The sequence below is a fragment of the Emys orbicularis genome, chromosome 11, assembly GCF_028017835.1.
Source record: "Emys orbicularis isolate rEmyOrb1 chromosome 11, rEmyOrb1.hap1, whole genome shotgun sequence".
Taxonomy (NCBI): domain Eukaryota; kingdom Metazoa; phylum Chordata; order Testudines; family Emydidae; genus Emys; species Emys orbicularis.
Window position 1 is genome coordinate 62,071,190 of NC_088693.1, and position 20,481 is coordinate 62,091,670.

At 44.2% G+C, this 20,481-nt stretch overlaps 3 protein-coding genes and 2 non-coding genes across 5 annotated transcripts in view; 3 read left to right on the top strand and 2 right to left on the bottom strand.

Annotated features, from left to right (window-relative positions):
* The window catches only part of NDUFS1 (NADH:ubiquinone oxidoreductase core subunit S1), a 30,252-nt gene extending 25,100 nt beyond the window's left edge, over positions 1–5,152 (bottom strand). Inside the window, exon 1 of the mRNA XM_065413232.1 lies at positions 5,041–5,152. The gene's annotated coding sequence lies outside the window, so the exon portion shown is untranslated. The remainder of the gene's footprint in view (positions 1–5,040) is intronic.
* Positions 5,153–5,575: 423 nt separating this feature from the next.
* On the top strand, positions 5,576–12,325 carry EEF1B2 (eukaryotic translation elongation factor 1 beta 2). The gene is made up of 6 exons (XM_065413066.1): positions 5,576–5,745; positions 6,443–6,565; positions 8,748–8,871; positions 9,866–9,932; positions 11,203–11,328; positions 12,134–12,325. Exons 1-6 carry the CDS (start codon positions 5,666–5,668, stop codon positions 12,286–12,288), a joined length of 675 nt encoding a protein of 224 aa, XP_065269138.1. The 5' UTR covers positions 5,576–5,665; the 3' UTR covers positions 12,289–12,325.
* LOC135885953 (small nucleolar RNA SNORD51) lies at positions 9,717–9,797 on the top strand. Its single transcript, XR_010561781.1, has one exon. It is a non-coding gene; the product is annotated as a small nucleolar RNA SNORD51 (small nucleolar RNA).
* Positions 10,346–10,479, top strand: LOC135885954 (small nucleolar RNA SNORA41). The gene has a single exon (XR_010561782.1). It is a non-coding gene; the product is annotated as a small nucleolar RNA SNORA41 (small nucleolar RNA).
* Positions 12,326–17,881: 5,556 nt separating the features above from the next.
* CMKLR2 (chemerin chemokine-like receptor 2) lies at positions 17,882–20,253 on the bottom strand. The gene is made up of 2 exons (XM_065413707.1): positions 20,036–20,253; positions 17,882–18,962 (listed from the first exon to the last, which is right to left on the bottom strand). The coding sequence occupies exon 2, from the start codon at positions 18,944–18,946 to the stop codon at positions 17,882–17,884; it is 1,065 nt and encodes a 354-aa protein (XP_065269779.1). The 5' UTR covers positions 18,947–18,962; positions 20,036–20,253.
* Positions 20,254–20,481: the final 228 nt, after the last annotated feature.

The window sequence follows — 20,481 nt, forward strand, 5'->3', positions numbered from 1 at the left end:
GCTGTGACCGCTCTGGAGAGCGCTTTCAACTCCACTACACGTCAGCCAGGTACACAGGAAACAGCTGCTCTCCTGTTAAAGCCCCAGAACTTTTGAATTTTCATTTCCTGTTTGATCACCATGGAGAGCTCGTCAGCACAGCTGATCATGGAGACTCAAGGCTGCAAATGAGCTCCAGTATGGAGTACACAGGAGGTGCTGGATCTTATTGCTATGTGGGGAGAAGAGTCTATGCAGGCAGAGCTCTGATCCAGCAGAAGAATCACGGACATCTATGCCAAAAATCACACAGGGAATGGGGGAGAAGGGCCAACTCCACCACTACTCCAAAACGTTCTGTGGATACCTCACAGGAGCCCCAGGCGACCTTGAGCAACAACGAGGAGGACATTGTTGATGAGACAGAGGAGGAGAATACAAGGCAGGCAAACGGAGGATCCATTCTCCCTGACAGACAAGAACTGTTTTTAACCCTGGAGCCCATCCCTTCACAGGAGCAATTGCTGGCAGAGTGTGATGCCAGGGAAGGCACCTCTGGTGAGTACACATTTCCAGTCAAACTGTAGGGGTTATATGCTATTATTTTTAATGTTTAATCTGACCAAAAAGGAGGTGTAGGGTATCAGTGGCCACTCCAGCTACACAGAGGGTGCTCTCTGAAAGAGACTGTTTATGTGCACATGGATGGTCCTGGAATCCTCCATGGAGATCTCTAGGAAGCTTTCATGGAGGTACTCTGCAATCTTTTGTAGAAAGTTTCTGGGAAGGGTTGCCTTATTTTGTCTACCATGGTAGGGCACTTTCCCGTCCCACTCCAGCATTAGCTCTTCTGCCATCATTGCAGCACACAGCATTGTAGCATAAGGACCAGGTCTGTACCCAGATGCATCATCTACTCCCTTTCTGCCTCTGTTATCCTCAGGAGAGTGATATCACATATGGTCACGTAGAGGAAACGGGGGAAGTTTTCAATGCTAGCCCTTAAACCGTAAACAATTCAACAAGTAATCCGCCCGTTGAGTGAAAACTGGGTCATACAACCACGCTTTTCCAAGTGTGCCGTGGTTGTGGTTGGAAGGGATCACCATGTATTGCAACCAGCATTTTAAGGGGGGGGATTCTTGTTTGTCTCCCTTCCTCCCCAACCCAGTGCTGCTTTTGTAAAAAAAAAAAATCAAACTATTTGGGGGGCTTTACACTGGTGCCTGTCCTCAAGCACCATCAGGTTGTTAAGGGAAAGGGGGCTTTTCTCAAGTTCCAACCTGTGATCCCAAGGATGTCTTCACAAAAGCTTCAGCACAAGACCTTTCACCCATGCCTCATGGCCTTACTCACCCATGGCTGGAGCAGCAAACTGACTCTTGTAATAGCCAGCGGTTGTGATTACGTTGTGGCTTGCAGAGAAGTGCACTGAGGGGTGTTTTTTTAATAAAAAGAATTAACCTTGCACCAGAAACAATGTATGCACTGTCAATGCTACCCTTGTACTTCGTATTCTTTGCAGCTGAAACGTTGTCCATCGGCGCATCCTCCACACCGGGATAAAGACTTTCCCAGATTAGAAGGCGGAAAAAGACGACTCGGGAGGACATGTTCAATGAGTTAATGTGTGCCTCCTAGAGAGACAAGATGGAGCTCAGAGCATGGAGGATTACACTGTCCGACAATCTGCACATGGACAGGGAGGACAGGAGAGTATGCAGGGAACACGAGCATGACATGCAGGATGAGATGGTGTGGATTATGAGGGAGCAATCAGACATGTTGAGGTGTCTGGTTGAGGTTCAAGAAAGACAGCTGGATGCTACAGTCTCTCTGCAGCCTATGTTGAACCTGCTGCCATCATCGCCAAGTTCCACATCCTTTTCCCCCAAACGTCCTATGAGGCGGTGGGGGGAGGTTTCAGTATCCCTTGCACTCAACACCAGGGGAGTGTAGAAGGATCAGAAGGTGCCCATTCCCACACCTTGGATTGTTATTGCAGTGCAAATGTAAGCAAGCTGCCCTTATTTCTTCCCCCCACCCCCACAGTGTTATCTTACTTTTCTTTGCTGTCTATGTGTGGTTTTGTGCATAATAAAACTTAAGGGATTGAGGAGAAAAGGCTCTTTAATTCATTCAGCACACTGTAGTTAGTGGGGGTGGAGTTTACAGGGGAGAAAATGCAATGAAGGGGACAGCTTGGTAAGGAACAACACAGATAAGTGTCACATTACTGTGGATCATTCTGAAACTGGTTTTCAAAGCCTCACGGAGACACAGAGCCCCTTGATGTGCTCTTTTTATTGCCCCGGTGTCTGGCTGCTCAAAATTGGCTGCCAAGCCATCTTCCTCCACCCCACACCCTGTCGGAAACTTTTCTCCTTTTGTTTCACAGATATTATGAAGCACAGAGCAGGCAGCAATAACAGTGGGGAAACTGCTTTCACTGAGGTCTAATCAAGTAAGCCAACAGCCTTTTAAACATCCAAAGGCACATTTTACCACCATTCTGCACTTGCTCAGCCTATGATTGAGCCTGTCCTTACTGCTGTCCAGGCTGCCTGTGTATGGCTTCATGAGCCATGGGAGCAAGGGGTAGGCTGGGTATCCCCGGATCATGATTGGCATTTCAACATCACCAGTGGTTATTCTGCAGTCTGGAAAGAAAGTCCCTGCTTGCAGTTTTATGAACAGACCTGTGTTCCTAAAGATGTACGCATCATGCACCTTTCCTGACCATCCCACGTTGATGTTGGTGAAATGGCCCGTGATCCACCAGCGCTTGCAACACCATTGAGAAGAACCCCTTTCAATTTATGTACTCTTTGGCAAAGTGGTGTGGTGCCAAGTTAGGGATATGCGTTCCATCTATAGGCTCACCGCAGTTAGGGAACCCCATCGCCACAAAACCATCCACTATGTCCTGCATGTTGCCCAGAGTCACTACCCTTCTTAGCGGAAGTCTGTTGATTGCCCTGCAAACTTGGATCACAACAGATCCCACGGTAGATTTACTCACTCCAAATTGATTCCCCACTGACCAGTAGCAGTCTGGCGCTGCAAGCTTCCACAGAACAATTTCCACTTGCTTCTTCACTGTCAGAGCAGCTCTCATTTTAGTATTGCTGCGCTTCAGGGCTGGGGAAAGCTCGTCACACAGTTCCTGGAAAGTGGCCTTACACAGTTCTACAGCCACTGCTCATCATCCCATAGCTGCATAATGATGTGGTCCCACCAGGCAGTGCTTGTTTCCCTGGCCCAGAAGAGGCGCTCAACCGTGTCAAGGTGATGCATGACTGTTGCCAGCAACTGCGAATTGCTCCACTCTATGGTTTCTAGCAGGGCTGCTTGCGTGGCGTCACATTGTTCTGTGTGGTGGCTCCTGTATCAGCTGTGTAAATACTGCAGGATAAGGCGCGAGGTGATTGTAATGCTCACAACAACAGTGTACAGCTGAGCAGGGTCCATGCTTACCGTGCTATGGCGTCTGCACGGGTAACCCAGGTTTACGAAAAAAGGCGCAAAAAAGGCTTGGTTTGTTTGCCGTTGATTTCAGGGAGGGAGTGAGGTAAGGGAGGCTAATGCCATGTTCCCATAATCACCCGCGCAAATGTTTTGGTCCCATAAGGCATTGAAAGCCCAGCACGAAATTCCACTCGGCTACATGCACTGTGGGATAGCTACAAACAGTGCAGCGCTTCGTGCGTTGATTCAAGCCCTGCTAGTGAGGATGCGCTCTGCCGGCACAATGAGCATAGTGGGGACACACAAGATCGACTTGCTTAAATCGGAGGCTCAACGTCAACTTACATAAAATTGACTTAACTTTGTAGTGTTGACGTGGCCTGAGAATGAGAATCTTTCATCCTAAATCCCCATATTCTTGAGCCACAAGGTTAAAGGAGCACTATTAACTATAATCTAAAATAACATTCTTAATATTTCTCCTTGTGCTATTAACCATAACAACCAGTGATTGTTAAATCTTTGTTTAATTGTAACTGTAAAACAAGATTTACTTTTCTTCATTTATGCTGTTTTAGTTTTGGCTTTTCACTCAGTTTGGTCATTGAGCACTCTTTCTTAAAATTAAATCAATTCTTTGTAATAAGACCTCACAAAAAAAAGCATCTCTTGATCTTTCACAGTTGTAACCCTCGCCTTACCATACAAAACCTCCACCTCTTCTTTTGTTTACTGACATCCCTTGCTGAGTTATGTCTAGTATACACACTGATCCTGCACATGCTCATCTATGTAACCTCAACAAGATCCTTTCATAAGTGTAAAGTTAAGAATGGGTGTGAATCTTTTCAGGATTGCAGCTTTAGACTGTAAGCTACCTGGGGCAGAACCCTGTCATTTTGGGGGTTTTAAAAGGGACACACACACACACACACACACTTATTGTCCAAAACTCTTGTCCAGTCAGTGCCACTTTCCCGGCCTCATGCCCTACTACATACAACAGCACACAATACCCCAGTAAGGACCCCGGGTGCGGCTGGGGAATAAGCACAGCCCTTTAGCAATGACAACGAGTGACCTGGATCAGGTCTGCGAATGCACAAGTTCTAGGGATCAGACACTGCTCTCAGGAAGAGACCTGGGCTCTGCTCCCGGCCGGCCAGGGCCCCGCTGGAGACCATGCCTTTATGTGTCACTCGAGCACCTCTCTGGGACCCCCCCCCCCCGGCGGCTCTCAGAGCGGTCACAGCGGCGCTGCCCCCCAGCCCCAGGCTCCCCGGGAGCCCCCCGGGGGACCTGCTCACACCAGCGCTGCAGCAGGCAGGGAAGAGTCTGGGGCTGGCTTATTTAAGGCCACGAACCCCAGTGCGAGGCCTAACGGGCCGGGTCACCTGTTCAGCGCCAGTACGGGCAAGGGCAGGCCCCCAAGCCTCAGCCGGCACCGAGGGAGCCGGAGCCCGTGAAGGGCATCCACGGGACAGGGTGAAATCATCCCCCGCGCAGGGAAGTACTAACCCCTCCTCAGCACTGGGCCTCGCCCCGGGCAGGAACACTAGTGCTAAGCCCCCCCCCCCCCCCCGCGCGCATTACCTCCTTGTACGGGGGGGACCAGCAGCGCCCGCTGTACCGGTTTGCTCTTCTGAACCAAAACACGGCTCCTGAGATCGCTCACCCAGCTAATATGGCGGCCATCTCGGTAATTTCCGTCACTAGCGGCCTCGGAGTCGGCAACTTCCATCACTCCCCGGAGGCACCTTCGGCAATTTCCGTCACTAGTGGCCTCGGCAACGTCCGTCACTTCCCGGAGGCACCTTCGGCAACTTCCGTCACTCTCCGGGGGCACCTTCGGCAATTTCCGTCACTAGCGGCCTCGGCAACTTCCGTCGCTCACTCCCCGGCGGTAGCGATTTTCGAAAATTAGCCGCGGCGGAACCTCCCGGAACATCCTCATTATTAGCCGTTCACTACATTCCGTTCTTCTATTTTCATTTCCAATCCGCCCCGCTCCCTGTACCGGGTGGTGTGTGTGTGTGTGTGGGGGGGGGTTATTTCCAGGTGCTTCCCTGCGGAGGGATAATCTCACGACAGCAATGGCGGTGTGGCGGAGGGATACAACGCACGCTATATAAACGCGGCGCAGGCGGACGGTTCTCTCTTTCTGCGGTGGGTGCTAGAGGTGGTTGGTTTGTCTGTGTGCTGCTCTGCCGCCACCGTCATGGGCTTCGGGGACCTCAGATCCGCTGCCGGCCTCCAGCTCCTCAACGACTTCCTGGCCGACAAGAGCTACATCGAGGGGTGAGCGGCGGGGGGCAGCGGCTAGAGTCGGCGGCGCGGGGAGCCGCGAGGCGGCCGTTGCCGGGCGAACGAACGGCCCCTCCCCCGCTAAACCCTGGGCACTGCATGCGGCTCAGGGTGTCTCGAGCCTGCCTGCGTGTGGGGCGTTACGGGCCGCTGGCCCGCACGTGCCCAGTGCCGCAGCTCAGCCGCGGGCCTGCCCGCCCGCCCGCCCCTCCAAACGGCCGTTGAGTCCGTTGCCTGGCAGGTACCGGGCTGCCGAGCTGCTCTCCCCCGTTCCCGGCCTGCGCCGCTGGAGGGGCTGGGGGACCCTCTGCAGTTTGTGTAATTCCCTTATAATCCTGCTGCAGGGAAAGCTGGTCTTCGCTGTGACAGTAACTCGAGTAGTGTTTCCAGCTCCAGCCCCGCCCCAAGTCCTCCACTCTAGTGTGGTGTTGCTGTTGCCTCTAGCTGGCCCGGCCCGTTGGGTGCCATGCACCGCTGCGGGGGTACTGTGGATCTGGGAGTTTGTGTGGTGCAGTGTGGCCATTCTCATTTGAGCCCGGCTAACCTCTGAGCAGCCATGAGTGTCTTCTGTAGAGAAGACGTAGCCAAGTGACTTGTTAAGCTGTAAGTTATTTCACACACCGCTTCTGTTATGACTGGTACATTACAAAAATCAATTCGTTTTCCTATTTGAATGTGTTCTTTTCTGTAGGTATGTGCCCTCCCAGGCTGACATTGCCGTTTTTGAAGCCGTGTCTACACCGCCTCCTGCTGACTTGTTCCACGCTCTCCGCTGGTACAACCACATTAAGTCATATGAAAAGCAAAAAGCAAGGTATGCCGAACTTAATGCACCAGACACCAATTTATATTTATAGGAAAGTAGCTAAACACCATAAGCTTTGCAGTTTCCATTCAATTTTTTTGAACAAAGTCTGTTGTGTTTTCATTGGGATTGTAGCCAGCAGTTCACCTAGCTTTTTGTCTTAAAGTTTGTTTGAGCCTCTTTGCTTTTGAAAAGTGTATGCTTTATAGCTGAACAAGGGAGCTCTTTATTTATCCATAGAACTGGTGTAGTGCAGACAGGAGTGTAAACCTGCCACACTGTCTTGCTAATGCACCTCGTTTCTGATCTAAATGTCAAGAAGCTAATTCTGTCTTCATGCCCACTCAGTCGTTGGGATGGCTGCTTAAACTTCAACAAGGCACCATTTGTGGTGATGCTTTTATGTAGACCGTGGTTGTCAACCCATCAGCACACAGCTGCGGCCCATGGTGAGAGCTGCATATGCATCCCACAATGGTAAATAGCTTGAGAACCACCGATGTAGACCCTGAGCTCTAGGAGTTAGAATGACACTGACCTCATGTAGATTATCAGAATAGTAATTTAAAGTTGATACCACCTGGGTTAGATTTGAACCATACCCCAATACAAATTCCCCATAAATCAAGCTCCTGTAGATTTAAATTTGAAACTTGTACACGTACACCAGCTTCTTTTTTTGCCCAAGTGTAGTTTGAGATAGGAATACTAATAAACAAAATGATCAACTGTATATTGGGAGACCTTTCATTCAAATGATCATCCTGAAAGCATAAACCAAATTAAATAGTGACCCACAAAGAGGCCTGAAAATGAGGGGGAAATGTGAAAGCAAATGTGTTCTTTTCTCTTTTAGTGAATTTAGTGATCATGAAAGTTGCCGTATTGACAGCCATGGAGACTGAAGTCCTCTCTAGAAAAGGTACAGCATATAGGCAGTGTCAGTGTATGCACCTTCACACTGCCTCACCATTATGCCTCAACCCTGTTCTGGGGGGAGCCTCCTGTAGAGTTGAGTGGTTCAGTCTCCTGACCTTTGGCTTTTTTGATGCTACCACTGATTTATACCACTTGTGATGGTTTCTCTACTTGGAACTAGACTGAAGTTGTAAACTTACTTCACAAAGCTCCATAAAAATTCTGATATGGTAACTAAATCTAACTAGTGCCAGTCCAACCAAATTCTAAGCAGAAGTGAATATAGGAGAGTGTAATCACTAAGGCTAGTATTCTGTCACTGCAGTTTATAAGAAATAGCAGTCTAATAAAAATGCAAATAGTCACAAATAGAAATAAAAGCTTAAAATAACAGACCATGCTATTATGGCTTTGGTAGCCACCATTAGAAAAATGAAAGCACAAAGAAAGTCATAGTTAAAGGTAAACAGAATGAGGTACTGTACCTTAATGAGGAGGCTGTGGAAAACTGTAGGCTGAAGTCTATATATTTTCAAGCAGTAGATGGAGCTATTTGATACGTCTGGGATTCAGAAGTACAGTACTTAGTCCCTAACAGATTCTGTTGGTTCTTCTGAAATAACATACAAACCTGCTTATGGTTATATGTTAGGTATTAGAAAAAACAATTCTCAAACCGCTCCATAGCTTAAAGCACTCACTAAAACACCAAAATCACAGAATTAATTACCCTCTGACAAAGCTAGCTTTACTCATCACCATGAGCGGCTATTAATCCTCCACCAAAAGCAAAGGTTTTCAAGGAAACATTTGGGTGGAAAGTAGGAAAATTTACTTTGTTAATGAGACACAGTATATTCTTAATTAGCATAACTAATCTTTCTCTGATGATATATTCTGTAACATCTCTGCACATTGAAAAGAAAAGCAAAACTTATCAAAGCACCCATGGACAAAATTCCAGAGAAGTGCTTCATTTTGGTTGGCTGCTGTTAAGTGGTATACTGAAGGAAATGCTGCTAGCAAGAACAAAAATAATATGCCATTTAGCTGCCTATGCACGTGGGATTCACCATAATAATTGTCAGTTTAACTATCATGCTGTGCGGTGAGTGCACTTTTGGGATTGTTCTGGTGTTTCATTTTTGAAACTGTAGTGTACTTCATTGCTACCACAAGTAATTGTTACTGTAGGTTCACTGATCCGAAAAACGTTAGTATCTGAAATTAGGAGTATATTCATTTTAAACTAATTATTTTGCCATTTCTTCAGTTTGCCAGGAGTAAAGAAGGCTTTGGGGAAATATGGTCCTGCTGATGTTGAAGACTCCACAGGTACAACCACAGATAGCAAAGATGATGATGACATTGATCTCTTTGGATCTGATGAGGAGGAGGTACTGAGATTTTTTTTTTTTTAGAAATAGATTTGTGAATTTTTATTTTGTTTTTGTTTTTAAAAGATCATAATTTGATTGAAATACACCAGAAATTTATTATCACAGCCCTGAAACGCATCTGACTTTGCATGATAAACAGGAAAGAACCTGTGAGGAGATAAATAACTAATGGGGTAGTGAAGAACATGTTACTGTAATAGGCATCAGTAGTAAAAATTAAACTAAGGGAAAGCATTTTACTTATGGAAATTTGCATAGGAAATGAGGGGAAAAGTCTTGTAAGCTGTTGACCTGATCTGTAAGGAACTTCAGAGTGATTTTTTTTTAACATGGTTTAAACTTGAAAAATGCTTTCTACTTTATATGTCCATCGGATCAACAGGAATGTCCATGTGCAAGACTAAATATAGAGGAAAATTTTCAGTCACCTAAATGACTTAAGCACTTAGAAATCTGTCTCATAGATGCTCATGAAAATTTTACCCATAGTCTGCCAAGTGCTTAATACCATTCATGCATTTGAGCATTTCTTTTCATTCCATTCTCATGCTAGTAATGTTTTTGTTCTAAGGATGCAGAAACATTTTTAGGTGACAAACGACGAAAAAATCTTACTACAAAATTCTAGTAAACTTTTAACTGGCTTATTAAAGCAACAATTTAAAGATCACATTTTAAGTTGTTTTCCTATTCTGTTTGAGTATTAGGAAAAAAATGCTTAGATGACATGTACAGACTCCAGTATTGTGTATTGCAAGCTATGCTCAGCCTTTGTCACATAAAGATGGTAGGAGTTTTGTAAATTTCTAGCAAGCTTGCATGAAGTGCCTATTTTTAACTGACTGGTTACATGATGAATAAAACCAAATCACCATCTTTCGGCTGATCTTGTGATGATTTGTTTTTACCTGACTAAAAGCCAGTCTTTTATTAATAGTGGATAAAGAATGTCTGTCTTTGCCTTATTGTGAATCTGTTATTTCTCTTTCAGGAAAGTGAAGAATCAAAGCGACTGAGAGAAGAGCGTCTTGCTCAATATGAATCTAAGAAGTCCAAAAGTATGTCTGGTAGCTTTTTTTAATAGCCTGTTCTATGCACTTGATTAATTTGCAATATGCATTGGAAAGGTGGACAGGAAAAATCCCCCCCGCCCCCCCAATTATTAGCTGGAGTAGTTACGATTTGCTTCAATCAAGTACATTTGAAATAGTACAGTTTCTCACTATGTTGTGGTAGAGCACTTTTATCACAAGCATACTTTAGTCACTAATTTGAGACTGCTGTGTCAATAATGAGATGTGACTTGAGTTTGGGATTTGCTTCTAAAGATACAAATGCAAAGTTTAGGCTCTCCATTAATGGTTGGACACGCATCTACTTTAGACACTATCAGGATAACATAACTGTAGGAAGGAAGATTAGAAATCAACCTTTTATTTTAATATTGCAACCTAATCATTTCAATATAGGATTCCACAGTTACTGGTCTGGAACTGTTCTGACATGTAGCAGTTGCAGTATTCCATCTGTGGGAAATAAACAGTTACACTGTATCATGCTCCTTTTCAGATCAGCTGAAAAGGACTTTCTATGTAACAGACAAGATGACAAGTTTAGATTTGATGCAAATTTCTGAGTAAGCTTGGCTTTATGACAAGATGACTTCCTATAACAGAAGTTGGAAGTACCTGTGTCTTTTAACATTATACTAATTTACTGGAAATTTTGTAAAAGTTATGACAAAACAAATCTTTATACAAGAGATTTTCCACGTAAGACTGGAAAGAGTAAAGCCTTCTGCATTGACAGATTCATACATTAAAGCATTATTGTTCATCTGTTTTGACTGTTCTTTTCCTGCTGCATTTTGTATAGGTTTGCAAACAGCTTTTATGAAATGCCTTATAGCAGGGGTCGGCAACCTTTCAGAAGTGGTGTGCCGGGTCTTCATTTATTCACTCTAATTTAAGGTTTCACGTGCCAGTAATACATTTAAACATTTTTAGAAGGTCTCTTTCTATAAGTCTATAATACATAACTAAACTATTGTTGTATGTAAAGTAAATAAGGTTTTAAAAATGTTTAAGAAGCTTCATTTAAAATTAAATTAAAATGCAGAGCCGCCCCCCACCCCCCGACTGGTGGCCAGGACCCGGGCAGTTGGAGTGCCACTGAATATCAGCTCACGTGCCGCCTTCGGCACACGTGCCATAGGTTGCCTACCCCTGCCTTATAGCCTAGGAAATGTCCAGGATATCTTAATTTTAATTTATTCTTGCATCATGTTGCTTTCTCTTTTCTCCCTCACCATCTTCTTGCTTTTTTTAGAACCAACTCTTATTGCCAAATCATCCATCTTACTGGATGTGAAACCCTGGGATGATGAGACAGACATGGCCAAATTGGAGGAGTGTGTCCGAAGCATTCAGACAGATGGATTAGTCTGGGGATCTTGTAAGTAGGTGATAAACAAGAATGTGAGAGCAAGGGGATGGTAGTACAATAGTGTGGTTTTAAAAAAAAAAAAAAAATGCTGCAGGCAGAGATATACTTCAAGGCATAACTTCATGGTATGTAGAAATAATACAGATATTATTATTTAGTATATTATGGACCCATGGTAGCCTTTATATAGATCACTGTTGTATTAAAAATAGACATCTAGATCACTGTTCCAAAATGTAGATTAGTCTAGTTTGATTTGAGAAGTTAATAAGTTGTGGATTGCAGTGCTACTATGTATTGTCTGCCTTGGTAAACATAATACAGCAGTAATTGCTGGAGACTTTAACTTTAATTTTAAAATAAATCTCTGGCCTTCCTTGTAGAGACCTCAAAATTGTTCATGCTGAGTTGTGGGGTGGAGCTTCTCAATGATGGAGAGGAGTGGGTATATTTCCTGGTCAGCTTCCTGTTTTCACCCAGTTCTGCCTCCCTGTGGACTGAAGGTCCTCTGTCAACGGCAAACAAATCTCCCTTGTAAAAGTAGATTTGAAATGGGAAAATACTGTCCATAAGTAGCATAACAAACACTTTGATTAAGCAAAAGTAACTTGCATTTGAGTCTGTACTTTTAATGGCCAAGGGGTTGATAGGTGATGTGCATATGGACTATGCTGTTGGTTTCCAGGTGTTTTATGCAATTCAGTATTTTGAACTGGTCTAATTCGCATTGTGTAATTAGTGCTTAAAGTGATGCTCTGATGAATAGGGTATTTGGTTAATTGACTCTTAATCACCATATTTCTTTCCTTGACAGCCAAGCTGGTTCCAGTTGGCTATGGTATCAAGAAGCTTCAAATTCAGTGTGTAGTTGAAGATGATAAAGTTGGTACAGATATGTTGGAAGAGAGAATAACAGCCTTTGAAGATTATGTACAATCAATGGATGTAGCTGCTTTTAACAAGATCTAAACCCTGCTATATCTGGAATAAAAGTACTTGAAAGCTTCTGGTCGCTTTATTGTAGTTTATTCCAAATCCCTGAATAATCTAGCTCAATTACAGTTCAAAAAGCTTTTGTTCACCCATTGAAGTGAATTGCAGAGTAAAAATGAAAACTAAATTAAACTGAGATCCTCTACCCCAGGATTGATGGTAGTGGATATCAGTACAGAAATCTGGGTTGGTTCTTGTACTTCTGGAAGGAGTAAATAATACACACAGACAATTCACATAATTCTAATGCAGATACCAGTTAGGAAGAGTGGTCTGGTGGTTAAAGTCAGAAAATCTGATTTCTGTGTCTACAACTTCTCTTGAAATCTTGACTGTGTGCAAGTTACTTGTGCCCTGTACCTCCATTTCCCCATCTGTGAAATGGGAATACTACTTCACAGGGGTGTTTTGGCTAAAATTGTTAATATTGTGAGCTCTTTGGGGCGGGGTCTGAGGGGTGGGCAAACTACGGGCCACATCTGGCCCATGGGATCCTCCTTCCTGGCCTGGGAGGCTAGCCCCCAGCCCCTCCCCCGCTGTTCTCCCTCCCCTGCAGTCTCAGCCCACTGCGCTGCCAGCACAATGCTCTGGGCAGCGGGCTGTGAGCTCTTGGGGCAGGGCAGCTGCAGAGCCCGGCCTGACCCAGTGCTCTGTGCTGCGCAATGGGGTGGCTGGCTCCAGCTGGGCGGCGCAGCTGTAGCACTGCCAGCCACTGGTGCTCCAGGCAATGCAGTAAGGGGGCAGGGAATTGGGGGGGGGGGGGGGTTGGATAGAGGGCAGGGGATCGGGGCGGTCAGAGGGTGGGGAACGGGTTGAATGGGGGCAGGGGTTCTGAGGGGCAGTCAGGAATGAGAGGAGGGGTTGGATGGGGCAATCAGGACAGGGAGTGGGGGAGGAGGAGATAGGGGGTTGGGGGCCATGCCATGAATAAAGAGTTAATAGGGAGTTCAATCACTTTATATTGCCTCATTTTGTTTCACTTATCTGTTTGGACAGGGACTGTGCTTTAATTGAAGTCAAAGCCCACACCCCTAAGTAGCACAGTGCATTCTCTTTCAGAAGGGAAAAATATAATATCCCACGAGTATTACACTGAAAAAGCCAAGGATGGTTAAACCTCACTCATGATAATTATAATGATACTGCATACTTTTGTTTTCTATATAACACTTGTATAAGCAGATACCCCTTTAGCAGAGTTCAGCTTGCTTGTATCAGGGCTGAATTTGGCCATTATAGATGTGAGGTCCTAGGGTTTGTTTTTTTTTTTGTTTCCCCCAGAACTTCATCTAATGATGGAATATGCTAGCTGAATGTTTTCCCAGCACATTGACTGTTTAGGGTTTTCTTCATAAGCCTTCAATTAATGAAATTTCTAGTCCCTTTTGTTGTGCTAGGTAATGTGAAGCACTGAGTTGCCTGGAGGCTGAAACAGTAGCACTATAGTGTAATGTCATTCATTGCAACTGGAGTAGGTTTAATGTGGAAATCTGACATTTTACTTTAAAATCTTCATTTCACTTCTGCTAGTTCTACTGGAAACATGGTGCTTACCTGGGGTGGCAGGTCTTGTTGCTCTGTTTGTTCAAAAGGCTGTTGTACAGGAAAAAGGTTGCAAATGCTTTGATTTATTTTGTTATCCTCCATAAAGGATGCCCTATGTCCCAACAAATGATTAAATAAAACCATATCACAGGCCTTCCCACCCCCACCTTAACAAAATCTTTTAATTCCAATAAGGAAGAACTAGTATAAAAACATCTAATGCTGACTCTGCCCTTGTTTCCTTAATGTTCCACCTAGTAGTTCCTGTCATAACTCATTTTTTTAAAGATCCTCACAGGTGCTGTGAAAAATGGAGAGTGGGCAAAAATAATTATGATGCCTGGCAGGGGCACTGTTTAGATGACCAGGGACAGTAGATCTTCTATCTGCAATACTCTTGCTTTTATTATCAAAAATACTTCAGCTGTTCAAAAACTACTTTTACTTAGACCTTTGAACAGTTTTCTTGAAAGTATAGATCCATGCAGTTAAGAGTGACTTGCAGATTGCAACACTTCAGGAGAGAAATAATTATGCCAGCCAGCCACCTGCAGTGTCAGTCTGCACTGTTGGTGGATTGGTGCTGTTTTACTACTGACTGTGCTGCTGCAGAAGTACTGGAGATTTTTATGAAATCTCTGAAAATATTGCTGAATTGAGACTCATGTAAAAGAATGGGTTCTGGGCATGTTTTTCAGTTGGTATTGGACAGGAGTAAACACTGCCTGTTGAAGAAGCATTAAGGAATAATCAGGGAAGTAATCTTCTACAATCCTGCCATAACATAACATATATAGAGCTCGGAAAAGCCAGTTAACCACAGTTTGATTAGTTTTCTGAACTTTGGTTTGAAGTGGTATATTTCTTAGTCACGAATTCCAAAGATGGAGGAAGTTACTTCTCAAAGTAAGTCAATAGCCAATCTTTAATAAATTCCTGGGCCAGCTTGTACCCTCAGTTGGAATAAATGCAAGGTGCTGAGCAACCCTCAATTCTTGTTTCATGATGGGGCTGTGTATTAGAATTCCATAGTAACATCAAAATCTGGATTATGGTGGATTCTTCTACCCCTAAAACTGAAATTAGCCCTCTTGGTTCCACAGAGTAGTTGCAGCACTTGTGACCATTCTGTCTGCCTGAGGGAAGCAGCTGGAGCACTGCTATCTCCATGCACGAGGGAGTGCTGCTACCCCTTCCTTCTCAAACCACCCTAAATTGCTGCTCCTTTTCTCCCCCCCCCCCCCCCCCACCAGTTTGTTTAATGTTCTAATCTACCTCAGGGCAAGCTCCTTCCTCTTTCTCCAGAGCAAGGTGCCTCAAGTAGAGCTGGGCAGTTTTTTGACCAACACTGTTTGGGGGGGGGGGGGAGGGGGAAGATTCCTATGTTACACAAACCATTATGAATGTGTCAAATTCACTAATTTGCTCCAGTTGGAAAAAAAAAAAGTCCCTCAAACATTTAAACAGTGCACATTTTGATTCTAAATGACTAGAAATTTCCTTCAATTTCATTTTTACACACCTTCAAAAAAAATTTCAAAATTTTCAGCAAATCAAAATGTTTTACAAAAAAGTACATTTGGGGATGGGGGGAGAAACCTGATAGCAAACAAATCAGTTATTCACACAGGTCTAATCAGGAGTCAGAGGCTCCTGCTGTATTGTTCAGGCCTTGTCTTGGAGAATGAAGATCCCTCTCCCAGCCTAAGGAAGAGAAGAATGTCTGCTCCTAACACACTGATCCAGAAGGATCAGTGAAAGGCACAGTAAATTCTGGGTGTAACAGAACCGGGAATAGTGGAAAGGGAGATGGGGTCAGGCTTACAAAAATTTAAAAGGTAAAAACTGTCATGAGAGAGGTCATAATCCAGTGGTTGCTATACAGCTTCCCTTTATTGAAAAACCACATATAATATCAGCAAAAGAAACAGCCACAAACTAATCCAAGTACTAAACCTCACAGACTGCTTAGGAATGTCAGAGCAGCTGATCAGATGAGAGGACTGTTCTTCTACTTATCCAGACATCTGTCAGTAGTTGTTATCCTTTCATCTCAGGCTGGCTTTCCAATCAAACAGCTGCTTTCCCTTCTCAGGACAGTTCATCCTGCACTGGCCTGTATAGCTGCTGAGATGGCTCCACCATCTGCACCTGGCAGTTGCTGCTCCTGCCATTTTTCCATAGTCAGTGACTTGAGTAAGCATCTGTCATTTTGATCAGCATACAGACTCCATTAGCATCAATCTCACTGTCCTCAGGAAACAGAGAGCCTGTGTCTTCCTTGGTTTTGTTTAGATGTCTTCTGTACCTCCTGTAGAGGTGGCTCATGCAGTAGTTATGATGCATGGGCCTTGGTGTGAATTACTTGGGGAGGTTGCCAGTCCTTTTCTCCCTATCCAGTGGCAGTAACTGGCATTCTTGTGCAGTCTTCAAATCTGTACCTCTCTTATAACTATTTCAGGGTTATTAGCTCAAGAAGCTTGCTACATGTTGGTTTATGTCCTTCTGTCCCATGGGTCACTGAACTGCTGTTCCTAATAAACCATGATGATAGTCCAACAATACTAAGCATGGATCTCTTGAATATTCCACAGCTTTAAAAAAAAAATCAAATTATTTACTGACTTCTTTGCTAACCCTTTTGACTATGCAAAATAAGAGCTTCAGCTACTCTGTCAAAGAGAATTGCTGCAATGTGCGTTACCACTGAGATTGAGAAATCCACTATACTTGGATTATATTTTCCAGAACCCTTTGGGTTGAACAAAGGAGCTGTTTTAAGAGCAGACAGCAACAGTACATTTCTGCCGAGGAGAGGAAGTGAAGAATACTGTATTCAAAAACAGCAGAAGGTTAACACCCTGCTCTTAGGAAAAAATGCCAGGGAATCTAAAGAAGAGAGGGTAGAACTTTTGGTTAAGGCATATTCTGCAGCACAAAGCTCATAACACCTTGCTGAGGCACTAGTTCTGTAATGACTCAGGAAAGAGTGGTACCTAACCAATTAGCAACATCATATTTTGTAGCATTTAGGTGTATTTCTGAGATAGTACTGATCCAGCCTAACACTGCTCAGCTCATGAGGCCTAATGATCTCAGACCAAAATGTGGCTGTAGGCAATATTGATCTATTCATATTTGTGCAAATATAGTTCAAAGTGATAGAATATTTTGTGTAAAAGAACATTATGCATGAATCTATATATAGGGCCCCATCTACACCGTAAACTTTACTTGTGTAGACAAGGCCATATGGTGTTATAACCATCTTACAGCCCTAATCTTACACACTGAGGCAAGAATGTGTGTATAGTTTTGTACATACATGTATTCAAGCTGGCTGAAAATATACCTTTACTGGGTATACATGAGCTAACAGGAAACTCAAGGCCTCAGAGAAGGGATGGCGCAAAGGGGGGGGAGGGGGCAAGGTTGTTCGGTTTTATGTGAATAGAAAGTTGTTGTTAATAATCTACAGCACTTGTTCAACCTTTTCCATATTTGGGACCCTTTTCTCAGAGTGGGCCTCCTCCCCCTTCCACCTAGCTGGGATCTAACCAGGAGTTCTCCTTATTTAGCGCTATTGGAAGCGTGGTGTGATCATGACCCCTGACAGCTGCGTGTGAGCTCCAGGCTGAGAACTCCTGGATCTAAGGTGTTACGTAATTCAACAAAGAAATATTTTTGTTATATATGATTATGTTGAGAAGGTGTCACTTTCAACACCTCTTCTGGAATTTACACAACAGGATTAATAGTGGGAATGTTCCTCTATCTGATCCAAATCCCACTGATTGCAGTGGGCTTTGACTCAGGCCCTTTATACATCAAACTAGCATCCTATCCAAATTCTGCAGCCTTAAAAAAAAAAAAAAAAAAAAAAAAAAAATTCCAGCTAACGTGGGGTGCAGCATTAAATTGATTGCAATCAACCCACTGTTCTTGTTCGTAGCGAAGATACACATCTGTTTGACTGTGAATCTACTGCTGGTTATATGCAGTGAGAAAGATTTTTAAGAGCTGGTCACTGAGTGGTTTCACAATACCGCACAGCCGGATAGCTGTTGTCAGAGTTCCGCAGTTGTTCACTGACTGTTGCAGACCGGCTGACCTCCCAGACTGCAAGTTTTAGTGCCTCAGAAACTGTCGCCCTGACACGGGTTTGGAACTTCTTGCTAATCAGAACATAGAGGATTGGATTGAGGCAGCTGTTGATGAAAGCCAGGCCAGTAGAAAGGGGAATACCGCTTAGAAGCAAGTCATGGAAGTGTTCATTATGGTGAGCAGATAGTTCCAGAATGGTAAATATGTGATAGGGGGTCCAGCAAACAAAAAAAGCTACAACTACCGCAAGGATGGTCCAGAAAAGCCTGCTGGAAGTCAGCATGGTTCTCTTCTTCACCTTCAGAACTAGAAATGAGTAACAAAGGACCATGGTCACTAGGGGAAAGAGGTAGCCACAAACAAGCCTCACCCAAATGAAAATATTATGCCTCATCAAAATGAGTTCTTTGTCATGCGGATGGAAGTTGTTATAGCAGATAGTGGAGTTGTGAACTGTAATTATGTCTCTGAAGTGTAAGGCAGGGGCACCAATAATAGCAGCTGAAATCCAAATAATCACACTCAGAATGAGGGTGTTCCTTAGGGTCCGATATTTGTTGGAAAAGACTGGGTGTACCAGGCGGATATAGCGGTCAAGGCTGATGATGGTCAGGAAGAAGACACTGGCAAACATATTTAGTAAAGCAATGAAGGAGTTAGTCTTGCAGAGCCATTTCCCAAAGGGCCAATGGAAGCCCATGGCCACATACGTAATGTAGAGAGGCAGGAAAAGAACAAAGATGAAGTCTGCAATGGCCAGGTTGAGGAACCAGAGGGTACTGACTGATTTATCCCATTTAAACCCCATAAACCAGATGACTATGGCATTTCCTGGCACCCCCAGGAGAAAAGCCACACTGCATAAGGAAAGAGAGATGATGTGTGCAACACTGAGATAGGACTGGGGTGGTTCATCTTCCTCATACTCATAGAGATAGGAGTAGTTGTCAAAATCTTCACTCAGCATCATTTCAGGAAACTCCATAGTGTATGGCTACGTTCTGTGGAGAAAAGGAAATGGAAAACTTAAAAGGGAAACGTTCAGGTCAAATCATATCTTAAAGCTTTTTTTTTTTTTTTTTTTTTAAACTGTATTACTAATACCACCATAATTTCATTCAAGGTCTTGGACATCAGAAATAAATGAGTTTCACTGCTTCAAGTGTATCACTTTTTAGCTGTCCAATGCTAGCACAATGCTTTACCCTTTGAGTTGCAGAAACTGCAGGGGAGCATTCACATCTGGACAAAGAAACTATTTACAATGACACTTACAAAAGTCTCATGAAGATGTCTTCTTGTCAAATTTATGTGTCATTTTTCTAATAGTCCTATTCTTGTAAAAACCCATAAACGAAACAACCCTATATTTAGAACCTAAATTATCTGGCACAGTCCCTTAAAAAACAACAACAACAACAACCCAAGACTAAAATGAGTGCATTTTTTATGTCTCTGTAAGTTTGGACCTGCTCCTGTTCCTGTTGAAGTCATTGGGAATCTTGACCTGTATGGGAAATGGGTTGAGCTTTGTGGGCCAGATCCTCAGTGGGTGCAAACCCACCTATGCCAATAGTTATACTGATTTACACTGGCTGAGGATCTGGCCCTTTGTTTCCAGGATCACCGTTCGGAGTCATTCACTGTGAGGTGTTGCTTTGTACTTTTTAAATAGAAATGAAAGTAAACCCCAAAGCTGATTATATTAAAATTTAAATTACTATTTAATATACAGGGGCAGGACTGTCTTGTGGCTAGAGCACAGGACTGGGAGTCAGTTCCTGACTTTGCCACTGACTTCCTGTATGATCATGGAAACGTGGGGCTGGAAGGGACCTTGAGATGTCATCAATTCCATCTGTGACTGATTTCTGTTACCAATCTGCCTGAGGCCTCAGGTGAACAGGCTGAGGCCGCAGAATCGTTTGGGGAGGAGATGATGAAACACACCAAGTGTCTAAGTTTAAAGCTTTATTAATAAAATAACAGCGGTGAGTGTTGGGACTGCTCCCACATCACTCAAAGGAAGCAAGAAAGTGTTAGTGCCCCAGCCCTAACCCACTTTCATACTCACACTCGCACGACCTGAGGCTGGCCAAGCCTGGGTAGAACATAGGAAGAAGAGGGGAGGGGAGTTCTTGCCCAGTGCACGGGTCGTTCAGTGTCCGCTGCGATCTCTGCCTTGCTTTGGCTCTCGGGAGGGTTTTAAGTCCTGGGGTCCTATGGGGGTGTTTTCGTCTAGGGCCCTCTGTTCCCGGTGCTCTTTGTACCAATCCAAACTGGCTCACTGTGGCCTCCTTGGCTTCCCAAAACACACCGGCTCCAGAGACTTTGTTTTCCCCCCTGTTGGCCTTCGCCATCTGATTCGCTCTCACTGTTCTCACTGCTATCTCTGCAGGCCTACTCAACTTCGTTCTCCTCTTCTCACAGCTGGGCAGCTGCAGATTTCTCGTCACACCCATGACCTTGGACCGGGGCCAGCATCTTATCTTCACACGGAGCTAGCTGAAGTGTCAAGTT

Coding starts and splice junctions, on each gene's coding strand:
- EEF1B2 (XM_065413066.1), top strand. CDS start 5,666: ATGGGCTTCGGGGACCTCAGATCCGCTGCCGGCCTCCAGCTCCTCAAC. Junction 6,566..8,747: donor TATGAAAAGCAAAAAGCAAG/GTATGCCGAACT, acceptor CCATTTCTTCAG/TTTGCCAGGAGTAAAGAAGG. Junction 9,933..11,202: donor TGAATCTAAGAAGTCCAAAA/GTATGTCTGGTA, acceptor TGCTTTTTTTAG/AACCAACTCTTATTGCCAAA.
- CMKLR2 (XM_065413707.1), bottom strand. CDS start 18,946: ATGGAGTTTCCTGAAATGATGCTGAGTGAAGATTTTGACAACTACTCC.